The sequence below is a fragment of the Lepisosteus platostomus genome, chromosome 18, assembly GCF_059453375.1.
Source record: "Lepisosteus platostomus isolate fLepPlt1 chromosome 18, fLepPlt1.hap1, whole genome shotgun sequence".
NCBI lineage: Eukaryota > Metazoa > Chordata > Actinopteri > Semionotiformes > Lepisosteidae > Lepisosteus > Lepisosteus platostomus.
This window is the reverse complement of record NC_142628.1, coordinates 4,740,212-4,752,129: the sequence shown is the minus strand read 5'-3', so window position 1 is coordinate 4,752,129 and position 11,918 is coordinate 4,740,212. Positions and strand designations below refer to the sequence as shown.

General features: G+C 41.8%; 1 protein-coding gene across 4 annotated transcripts; it reads left to right on the top strand.

Annotated features, from left to right (window-relative positions):
• The first annotated feature begins 3,027 nt into the window (after positions 1 to 3,027).
• Positions 3,028 to 11,520, top strand: spty2d1 (SPT2 chromatin protein domain containing 1). 4 transcript variants are annotated; one of them, XM_088611194.1, is made up of 6 exons: positions 3,028 to 3,453; positions 6,240 to 6,354; positions 6,705 to 8,111; positions 9,132 to 9,297; positions 9,672 to 9,749; positions 10,196 to 11,520. In XM_088611194.1, the coding sequence occupies exons 1-6, from the start codon at positions 3,394 to 3,396 to the stop codon at positions 10,287 to 10,289; spliced, it is 1,920 nt and encodes a 639-aa protein (XP_088467320.1). In that variant the 5' UTR covers positions 3,028 to 3,393; the 3' UTR covers positions 10,290 to 11,520. The 4 variants fall into 4 exon arrangements, with proteins under 4 accessions (XP_088467320.1, XP_088467317.1, XP_088467319.1 ...); XM_088611191.1 differs by having other exon boundaries at positions 6,237 to 6,354; positions 10,399 to 11,520; XM_088611193.1 differs by having other exon boundaries at positions 6,237 to 6,354.
• The last annotated feature ends 398 nt before the right edge of the window (positions 11,521 to 11,918 follow it).

Below are 11,918 nucleotides of genomic sequence, written 5' to 3'. Positions count from 1 at the left end.
GGATAATGGCGATCTGTATGTTGTGCGTTTTAAATAACAGAATCGACCCATTAGTATTGCATTGGAGGGCAAAAGGTTAAGTTTCTCCAAGCTGGATTTCGTGCCGCTTTGTTTTTTTATTAATTCACTAATTCCGCTGTCACGTTTCAGATCAGTCTAAAGGAGCATGCACTAGGATTTGAGATGTCAAAAAACATGCAACTTTCACCTGCTGCACAAGTTGTACAATCATTTTATTTAAAAGTAAATTCATAAAATATTTCAGTTAAGTACCAAGATTTCAGTTTGCTATATAGGGATTTAATCGCAGGAAACTGATTTAGATCCAGTGTGAGATGAAGGACGCCTGAAGAATTCGGTGTAATAAGAATATATATTTTTTTTAAATGAGAACCCCGTTATAATGATTCTAGAACAGGGATTCAGATTCAGTTGTTCACGTTGTTTCTATAAATGTCTTGTCCTCGCCATTGCATGTCTTTTATTCAAATGTTCACTGTTCTTGTTTTTCAAGATAAATTAATTTAAAATTTGCTACCCCTTCGGCGCAATTGTTCGGTGAACAGCTGTCTGAGATCATGTTCACCAGCTCAGAATTCAGCCTCTACAACGACCACGTTGACTCTACACCGGTAACAGTATCTCTTCGCCTCTACAGACGGCAGCTGCTGTAATGACACCTGGCTCATGAATATAAAATCAGTCCTTTAATTTTAGTTTATATTTTATAGATAATAACAAGGATTGAAAATAAAGCCGTCGAAGTAATGAAAGCGTTTACTGCTTTACGAGATGGGACTTTTAAAAGGCGTTTTTTTTTTGCTGCAGTAAAACGCCGGTCAATTATTAACACGAGCTTCGACGTAGGTAAAACAATTGTTGGTGATAAGACTGATGGTGGTGTCTTTAAAGAATAAAACAGAAAACTAAAACATGCATTCGCAAGTAGAATAACACAATGTAGGGATACAATGTGTCACAGTGAAGTGCAGTGAAGGTTTGAGATTAGTTTAATTTGTGTGAAAACGGACATTTTCGGAGAACAATGGGAGGAGACGCACACGGGTTGTATTTCCCGCAGTGCGCCGAGTGACAGCAGTGTTTCAGAGGCTTTTATAATAATAAAAACTCCTTACACTTATATGGCGCTTTTCTGGACTCTCCACTCAAAGCGCTTTACAGGTAATGGGGACTCCCCTCCACCACCACCAGTGTGAGGCCCCACCTGGATGATGCGACGGCAGCCATAGTGCGCCAGAACGCTCCCCACACACCAGCTCTCAGTGGGGAGGAGAGCAGAGTGATGTAGCCAATTCATAGATTGGCTTCATTGATAGATCAATTTTTAAAGTCTGTGTCCGGCTATGGTCACCCTATGTAATTACAATGAATAGAGGTGACCGTTCCACTTATAATAATCATTCTATTTTATGGACACTCCACTCAAAGCGCCCTTCACCGCCTACAATGTGCAGCCCCACCTGGATGATGCGAAGGCAGCCACAGTGCGTCAGTACGCTCACCACACACCAGCTCTCAGTGGGGAGGAGAGCAGAGTGATGAAGCCAGTTCAGAGATTGGGATTATTAGGAGGCCATGATTGGTAAGGCCCAATGGGAAATTTGGCCAGGACGCCGGGGTAACACCCCTACTCTTTTGGAGAACCTGGGATTTTTAATGACCACAGAGAGTCAGGACTTCGGTTTCTCATCCGAAGGACGGCGCCTTTTATAGTGTCCCCGTTACTTTACTGGGGCATTAGGACCCACACAGGCCGCGGGGTGAGTGCCCCTGCTGGCCCCACTAACACCTCTTCCAGCAGCAGCTTTAGCTTTCCCAGGAGTCTCGCATCCAGGTACTGACCAGGCTCGCACTGCTGAGCTCCAGTGGGTTGCCAGTTGTGAGCTGCAGGGTGAGATGGCTGTTGGCAATTTATAGCTCATTGGCAATTCCTGATGATGTTGTCCCCACCTTTCAGCAATTCCTGGGATGGCGTACAACAGCAGGTGTTGTTTAAAATCCACTCAAACCAGGTCGGGAGTAATGACCCCAAGCCAGTCAGATTTCTACGCCAAAATCTAGACAAGTGATTTCGAGCACCCATTTGCTGTCTGCTCTGATGGCGACATCTGGTGGATAAACGATATCATAGCAATTAATATATGCATTATATAATAATAATAATAACAATAATAATAATAATAATAATAATAATAATAATAATAATAATAATAATAATAAATGCTTGCTCTTATATAGCGCTTTCTGGACACTCCACTCAAAGCGCTTTACAGGTAATGGGGATCCCCTCCACCACCACCAGTGTGTAGCCCCACCTGGATATAATACAAGACCTCTATTGAAATTACGTCAGTTGCGTCTGATCAACATTATGGAAAAAATAGTAGCACCACACCACGTAGTAACAACGGGAACCGAGGACGTGGCATGAAAAGTTTTTTTTTGCAAAACACATTCGACAGATTTAAATCCAATGACGAAAGGCTGGACACCTGTTAAACACTGAAAGGTGTCCAAGGGTGTCTCACCCAGAAAACGCGGAAACGGAGTTCAGGGAAGTAAAAAGGCCCAACTTTATACTGTGAGATCCTACATCAACAGGACAGGTCCGATGTGCGATTATGCTATGTAAAATGTAATAAACTGCATAGATCCGTATCAGTAATATATATAGCTACCAGCATTCAAACGCATAGTATAGACCCAATTGCATATTTTATTGACCTGAAGAAGGCTCCACGACCGAAACGTTGTGTTTTCTGCCTTTTTTCAGCATGGAATAAACCTATTACTTATATTTTTGTTGACTATTTTATGCGACACAACAGGAAACCCCACAGTAACCCAAGATGTTGGGACATTTTCTTTTTCAGAATATGCACGAAACGCCACGTAACTCATTTTCTGAGTCTCTGAATAAAAGAAATCCCAGAATTTCTCGTAGCTACACCGTCACCACGCAGCTACACCACCACAGAGCTCCACGCCAGGGACAGATAAACTACGGGCGGAAGTGGCGTCATAAGGCGTTGACGTAGAGAATCCACAGGGCAGGAGTAGGCTCGTCGAATTCTCTCGTATTTTATTCCGATGTTTGATGCAAGTGTTTTATGTTACTAAACAATCCACGATTTAAACTTCCCTTCGGGCGTTCAGGCTGCTGCCTCCTTGCTCTCCGTGTTGCGGCCGGTTTGGAGTGTTGTTACCTCGCTCGGCTGCGGCTTTCGGTGCTGTTTTCGGGTCGAGTCAGCACTCCGTTGCTGGGGGATTGAGAGGTGTCTTTCATTCTGGGTGTCTGGGGGGGATTTACTGAGGGAGATCACACTGTGGTGTTACCGCTGCTGAGCGAAACGGGAGCCGAAAAGCATCACCATGGACTTCGAAAACATACTGTCTATTGCCTCTCAAAATCAGGGACTCAGCAGCGTGCAGGTAAGCGACAACTTTTTTTTAAAATCGTCTGAACCTTAAAACTTATCAAATGTATCCATACGGCGAAGTATGCTACCCATAGTGGTCATCCAAAACAAAATTCTAAAGACAAGATTTTTTATTGCATTTAGTATAGTTTTGTACATTTTTGTGGTCTGGGGATATGGCGAGCATGAACTTATAAAACACTCGGTTTTAAAACCCGTAATACACGCCATCTGTTATTTCAGCCCACTTCATCTTTCTGCTTCCGGTTTCCGTGCCCACTTCCGCCGACGTGATTTAAACCGCTGTTCCGGCGTGCTGCTCGTGTGGCTCCTGTACCCTTTCTGTAAAATCATCCCCAAGTTAATATCGATTGCTTGTATGTTCGCGCTTCAGTTTCCACATTCACGCTTCGTTCAGGCGCAATTCGAGAGTGCTGCGTTAGAGAATGTGGTTCTCTTCCGACCAAGTTAGAAGACAAGTTTTTCTGTGAATATTATGTAACCCTCTTGTCGTAAATGTTGCAGACTGCCTGGCATTGATTGGTGTTAACTCCCAATTATGGGTTCTTTTAAAAATGTTAACTGTGAAGGAATCATTATACTGATTTTTGTTTTCATTGAGCATCAGTTTAGTACTGCAGTGCACTGAGACATAACAATTCTCAGTGTTTTGAGGAGTTACGAGGCAAGATAGTATTGGAAATTTCTTTAAACAAGCACACACTATTGTATCAGGGCCTGCACTCATAATTTGGGGGTTATTCAACCAAATAAACACCCGACGTATTGTTGTTGAATAGGTAATACTAAATACTTAAATGTAGGCCTGTTTTTGTAGTCAGTGTAAGAAACGTTTTTAATCTTTTCTATTGCAGGATGTTAGGGTTGCTTTCCCACACACATTTTATGTCTGCTTTTTATTTTTCTTAAAATCAAAGCTCTTATTTTTAGTTTCCCCTGGTAGCTTTAGTGGATACCAATAATGCCCCAAGAAGGGAATCTAGTTCCATGGCCAATTTTACCTATAATAATGCCAATTCCAATTGTGCTTATGTAATTACACATATTCTCATTATCATTTAAATCGCTTTAGTGGACAAGGATATGCAGAACAGAGGTTTTAATACATGACCACATAGACATTTAAAAGCGTACAAACACTCTAGTACAAGCTTCTCAAAAAAAGATATAATACATCATATTAGTTCAGGTGGGTAGCTGCGTCAGCATGCGTAGGCTGCAAAGGAACAAGTAATAGGTTTATTCCATGCTGAAAAAAAGAAGAAAGAGAACACAACGTTTCGGCCGTGGAGCCTTCTTCAGGTGTGAGAGAGACAGGGCCAAAGCATGATGTATAATACATCATATTATACATTGCATCGTTACTTCAAAGATTGTTTGCAGCTCAGTAATGAGCAAGAAATTAAGAATGAAAATCTAGAATTTGTTTACAAAAATCTCCAACTCCTCAACTGATGCATTGCATTTAGAACATGTTAGTTACTTTTAAATGAATTACTTAATTATTGCAGTCCCATTGTTTTAGTACAACAGCTTTTTAAAGTATTTTGGACAGATCTAGTTTTGGCCCTTAGTGAGACTGAGGAAAGACGGCTCAATGGGAACCTCGAATAATGTATCTGCAAAGAATGTGAGTAAAACACTGCCCTCTGACCATCACATTCCTGAGGGTAGGATGATTGGTGCTTGTGCTGCGGAGTCTGAAATAGCAGTCTAAACAACACAAGTTTGCACACATCTAACGCCCTTTGGAAATGGAAATGCATCAGGTCTCTCACTACTGATACACTTGAACAGTTGGCATTTTTTTCATTCAAAATAATATTAATTTCCTTTCCCTACAAACATCATGGTGAAAATGAAGATTTTTCTTGACTACAAAAGCTCAGATAAACAGAACTGCTAAATTGTCAGCATCATTTGTACTGAAATCGTGTGATGGACCTGTAGCCTTTTAGCAGTTTCAAAGGAGGCACAGCAGCAGGTGTTTAGTTGAGGGCTGCGAACAACTGTTGAAGTAGAAACAAAGAAACAGAACTGCACCCCCAGCTCTCTCACAAACCTACAGTAATGAAATGACTGTACCTCACTGCTGCATGTCTTGAGCACAGTGGTAGGGCTGCACCAGCTGTTGTAGAGCCTATATAAGCAACAGGGCATTGGAGACAGGCAAAATCAGGAAAAATAAGCAGTGTGCGACAATACAAAATGAAATAATAGTGAAAAGAAGACAGTGTGATGCATATCTCCCTATATTATATCCAGTGGTACATTGTTTAATGTGAAGGTAAGCACAGGTTTCTCTATAATGAGGCGTACTGAAGTCAAAAGCTTCAACACACCTTTAAGGACTGAATGTAATGGTTGCTGGATTCTCTGTAAATGATTGAGGTTTTCTGGTTGAGTAACATAAGTTTCCTCAATATGACAACAGTAGTGTTTGGATCAAGCCTCAAAATGGAGTCAGTGTGTGCTTTGTGAATCACTTTTATAACTCAACACTTTGTTTTGTTTAGTCATCCCTTCACAGCAGAATTCATGAAAACATGAAGGATTTAAACGTGGGAGTGTTGGTTTGTTTTTTTTTCATCAATTTATATTTTCTATGTCACATGTACAATTTGAAACATAACATTGACGGATTGTTTTAATTTTCGTGTTTCCACAGTGGTGAAAATGTGTAGACTTTGAACTTGTTCTCGGTAGCTGTGGCTCATGCATATCATAATATCGACTCGAGTGTAACTTAAGCACTGCATGCATTTCTGCTTTAAGCAGAAGCGGTATAGCCTGGTGGCGGGACCTCCGAAGAAGGACCCGAAAGTCAAAGGAGTACAGTCCACAGCTGTGCAGGCCTTCTTGAAGAGGAAGGAAATGGAGGAGAGAAGGAAAGGTAATGCTTTGGTAAACGAGACACTAGACCTTTAGTCTTTGGTCCATGCTCCTTTTTGGGTGTGTGTTTTTTAGAATTAACCTCTAGTCCGGCACAAAGTGAAAGGTTGCTTCCTGAATGTTCTTCCTGGCGTTGTAGAAGAACAGCACATGCAGTACACTTTGCATTCATCATAATTTCTAAAAAAGACCTTTGCAATTGTGATCCTTCCTCTGGTGTCAGAAGTTCATGCATCTTTCTTTAGCAGTAATACAACCACAGAGGAAGAAGCCTCTTGAAACTGCCACATGGGTGAGGAAGCGTTTGTTGTAGAACTTGACTCAACTGTCTGGTATGAATTTGCCTTGCAGAGCTGGAGAACAAGCGAAAGAAGGAGGAACTGCTGGCTAAGAGAGTGGAACTGAAGTCAGATCGCAAGGCACGTGCCATGGCATCTCGCACCAAGGACAATTTTAAAGGCTACAACGGCGTCCCCGTGGTGGAGCAGCCCAGGAAGAGGCGGTCGCGAGCGGAGGTCGACGAGGAAGAGCAACAGGGCAGGGCGCGTGGCGAAATCAGTGACGACGATGAGGACAACTATGAATATTCCCAAACAGATTCTGAAGAAGAAGAAAAAGAAGAAGAAGAAAAAAGAGATCTTCGCAACGAACCTCCAAGCAAAATGCCCGCCAGACCCAACAAGAAACCCTCTGCCCCAGCCAAGCCCACTTCATCTCCCATGAACTTTGCAGAACTCTTGAAACTGGCGCAGAAGAAACAGTTTGAACCAGTCGAGCTAAAACCTGCCAAAAAATCCGAAGAGAGGCTCCGGACTGCGGAGGAGCTAAAGGAATTGGAATTCCTTGAACGCAAGAATAAGAAATTGGAGAAAGGAAGGGAAGCCAAGGTGGACAGAGACACTAAGACTCAGCCAGTCTCCATAAAGAAAACCATACCAGAAAAGGATGCCAGAAATGTAAAGCCACAGAAGAGCTCATCAGAGAAGGTCCCCCCTAGTGGGATAAGTAAAAAGCCAAAACAGCCTTCATTCAGTGAACGACCTCATAATTCTGCCAAATCCTCTCAGGTAGACAGATCCAAACATGTAGCAAACAATTCCAATTCCTCAGGTGCCTCTAGTATGAAAATGTCTGTGAAACCCAGTTCTCAACCCTCTGCCAAAACATCTGTACCTAGGCCTTCCTCTGGTCAGAAACCTACTGCCACCAGTGACCATAACCAGATGAGAGGGAGCCCTTTCTCATCTCCTGGGAAGACGGGCGGTTCACTGGCGCGCCCTGGGCTCAGTTCCAGCTCTGCTGCTGCACGGCCTTCTAGCGTGGGGCAGAGTAGGCCGGGAAGCAGCGCTCAGGCCAGAGCTGGCACTGGCACGAACAGCTCTGTTAAAACGGCAAGTGTGGGGCTTTCCCGACCTGGAAAGGGTTCGACGGGGCAACCTGGCGGTAGTGTGCCGCCCCGTCCTGCTAGCAATGGACAAATGCGGCCCGTTGGCGCTGGAGTACCCAAAACGGGGAGCAACCTGCAGTCACGACCAGGAAACAGCCCCCAGGTCCGTCCTGCTGCCGCTGGGCCTGGGCCTGGGCCTGGGCGACCTGGTGGCAGCATGCCTGGGCGACCCGGAAACAGCGTAGGTTCTGGTCCTGGTAGGCCCAAGTGCACAGTGGTGTCGGAAACCATTTCATCCAAAAACTTGGTCCCTCGACCCGGGACTGCCCCTAGATTTCCTCCAGGTCATAGGCCCATGATAAGACCGCCTGGTAAGTTTGCTTTTATACCCTACAAAATAATAATTGGCCACAGTCTGTCTGTAAAAAAAACTATTTTCTTTGTAGAATTTTAATATCTAATCTTTGTTACTTGTGCATAAATCTCTTAACCATGTAAAGTCCAGAGTCTTCCCAACGGAAGTTTCCTTAGGTTCGGAACTTGTCTTTTCAGCAACCACTTGTGTCGGGAACATATAACAAGAAAGATTAAGGTGTTGGGTCACCCTAGTTAGATCCCGATCCTCATATTGAATCAAGTGGTACAGAATATGATGTATTTCTTTGCTTCTTTCTGTTACCTCTAGAACAGCTGAAAATCCACGAGTCACAGTCTTAATTTATAATTGGCTGATATAAAAAGTGCTTTAATTGTTGTGATTATAGCTTTGTAAGCTGGTACAGAGGACATCAACGTAAAAGAGGCCCTGTTTATCCAGTTAACCAATTAAATCTTTCAAAACCCTTAATTTCTACTTATCTTTCCTTGAGTGAATAAGATACATTTTGTGCTTAAGTATAAGACAAAAGTTCTATATTATTTTCACTGCTTGAATAGCTTGTATACTTCTAGGTTTGCTAAATAAAGCATGCCGTGAAACAGTCCAAAATTGTCCCAAGGGTAAGAATCCATAGAATGACGGCACTTGAGAGGCAAAACAGGCACTCAAAAGCTGATTGAGTGAATTTTTACTGATGGTTTCATCTTGTCAATTTGCTTTTCTTTCTTTTGTTAGTAAGGCCTCACTGGCACTAAATCTCAGAGACAGCGATACATTTGAATAAGCAGCTTTTTACCCATTTTCAGTAGTGGATTTTTTCCATTCTAGAAAATGTGATATTAAAAAACAAATACTTAAATAGGTCTTCAGAATGCAGTTTATGTTTATAACATAATACTAATTTAACATAATATTTGCACATTTAAGGAATTACCGATTCTTCAATTTTGTAAGAGCCTATGTCACGTTTCAATGAATAGAAGGTGATGCGGTTGTTTTAATTTCCCTTCAGGTCCTCCTTTGCCGCCAATCACTTCCAGCTACAAGCGCAGGTTTGATGATGTCAACGAGGAGGAAGAGTATGACTCTGAAATGGAAGACTTCATTGAGGATGAAGGGGAGGATCAAGATGATATTTCAAAACATATCAGGGAAATCTTTGGATATGACAAGTCCAAGTACGTAAAAAGTGCTTTTTTTTTAGAAGTAGGTAATGGCAGCCTTTAAAAGACCGGGTTCAGAATGACTCTTTCCCATATCACATGGGCTCCTATTTACAAACATACCTACCAGTGAATATTGCACCACATTTTAAATCGAGCACAGAGCTTATACTGCTTGGGTTAAAAATGGGCCTTATTACTTAGATGGCAGGTGGAACTGCCACGAAAGTAACTTTGAATTGCACTTTCGATCTGAGAGGTGAGTTTGCCCCACATGCTTTGACCTTAATGAACAGTTGACATAAGAAGAGAGACCAGGTGCCCATTTACAGAAGTAATTGTTCCAGTATGATGCAGACCTTGTTTAACTGGTGGCACTCTGTCCACAGATACAGAGACGAGAGCGACTATGCACTGCGTTACATGGAGAGCAGTTGGAAGGACCAGCAGAAGGAGGAGGCTAGGAGGTAAGAGCCAGCACCTCTGTCCACATTCGAAAGGGAGAGAGGTAGCGGATGTCCTTTTCCTTACCTTGAGCTTTTTGATCCTGTGGCTTCGCTTTTGTGGATGCCTTCTGTGACCACTTGGGCTGGCAAGGCTTCTGTGAGCTGGCCGTGTCATTAAGCGAGAGGCACTTCACTCCTCTGATCGGGACTAACTCTGTTGTTACGGCAGTGTGAGCTTTGGCCTATACAAAGTGCATAATGGCAGAGTAAAAAGTGGATGATTTTCGATCTGTAGTTCTAAATCGGAACAGTTTTGAGCACCGTGTGTCAACTGCAGAAAAAAGAATCGCATGCTCCGCTGGTATGCTGAATTCTTTTAACACTGAAGTTTAGGTGTTTGCCGCATAGGGTTTTCGAACTACCATGCCACTCAGATTTGTTTCTGCCTTTTTCTCCCCCTCCACTAGCCTGAAATTGGCTGTAATAGAGGATCAGGAAGAGATGCGTCGAGAGGAAGAAGAGCTTAAGAGGAAAATGGCCAAGAGACAAAAAACGAGATAACGCCGTTAATCGGACCCGCGCACCTCGTGTTCGCCTCCACCCCACCCCCCATCATTCCTGAGTGCTCAGCCACTTGTTCACCCTAACCAGCCTTGTGTCTCTTTTCTAGTTTACGTTTGGGTATCAAGGAGGATGAGGAGGATATGCTGAAGGAGCAAGAGGAGATGAAAAGGAAAATGGCAATGAACTCAAAACGGAGGAAACATTAACGAGCTGAACATGGAGAGGCAGTCATAGCTCAGCATCGCTGCCTGCTTTGTTACATGGTTTCCAGCTGATTTCCAAGGACACACTTTTTAAGCTGAGCAAATTTGCACTACAGAGTCATTATTTCAATTTTGAACTGTTGAACATAAAAAATCTATTTATCAGGATTTCCTTTTTTTTTTTTTTACAAATCTGGGACTTGTGCTGGTAGTACCGCTTTATTCTTTTATCGTTAACGGCTACATCTAATTTTTTTTTTCCCTAATGAAGAGAAAACTGTGTTCATGAAACTTTGTAGTGTTCAAGTTTTAATTATGAAAAATGTTAATATAATTGTTGAATTAGAAAAAAATACATTATATTACCATTTGTTGTTAAAGTGTATTTCTTTCATGTTTTAAAAGTGACTCACAGTCTGCATTTTTTTGTTTTATGGACTAAATTCTCTGGTATAAAAGCATATTTTCTAAACAACTGAGTACACTAAATCTGCAAAACAACATTTTTAGATTTAGAAGCCAAATTAACCCTTTGTAAAAGGTTTAAAATTTTGCTCTTTGCGTAACCCACTGTCATTGCACTGGAAAAAAGCGGAGAAAACTTATTTTTATCCAACTTTCATAAATCTCTATTTGGTGTGAAATAAGGACAAGAAAAATCTGTAATTGTTTTAGTTTTAAACTGTATAATTTGAGTTTAACTAATGCAATTCTACCTTCAAGATTTCCATTTAATGGGAATATGTAAGCATTACTTAGGGAAATTGTTGGAACATTAATTTTACTAAATTATTTCTTATACTTAAGTCCCTTGACGTGGAATACCAATTCTTGAAAGACGTATTTAGAAGGAGAGTTTCATTCCCAGGCAACACCATGGCTCCATTTTCAGGTATTGATTGCGCTGTGAGTGCTACTGCTGTTAGGACTGTTGTATTCTCTCTTGCAAATGTGCCACACAGTGGCAGGAATATGGGAATCCTGTGGTACCAATATTAAAATATTTCTGCACTGTCAAATCAAAAGTTTGTTTTATGGGGCTTTCACTCTTAAGTGTACAAAAACACACAGTTCACTGATACTTTAGAATTATGCATTTGTCAACTCTAAATTTACTGTTAATGGTTACAAAGCTACCCTTCCCCCCACTTGGTTTTTGTTGAGTAGATGAAATCTTCACTCTTAAAAATGTGTAGGCTTCCTAAAATAGATTTGATTAGATCACCCAGATTTACAGCCTGTTGTCATGGTAAATGCTGTAATGTCTTGATCTGAATGGGCAGGAGGCCTGTGCTTTTCTGTTTTTCCCCAATATAGAGGGGATGTTTACACTGATATTTGACATTCATGATCTGTGATTAAAGAGTTTTACAGTAATTACGTCTAAGGCATGAGGGTGGGTCAGTATTTGATTGACTATAAG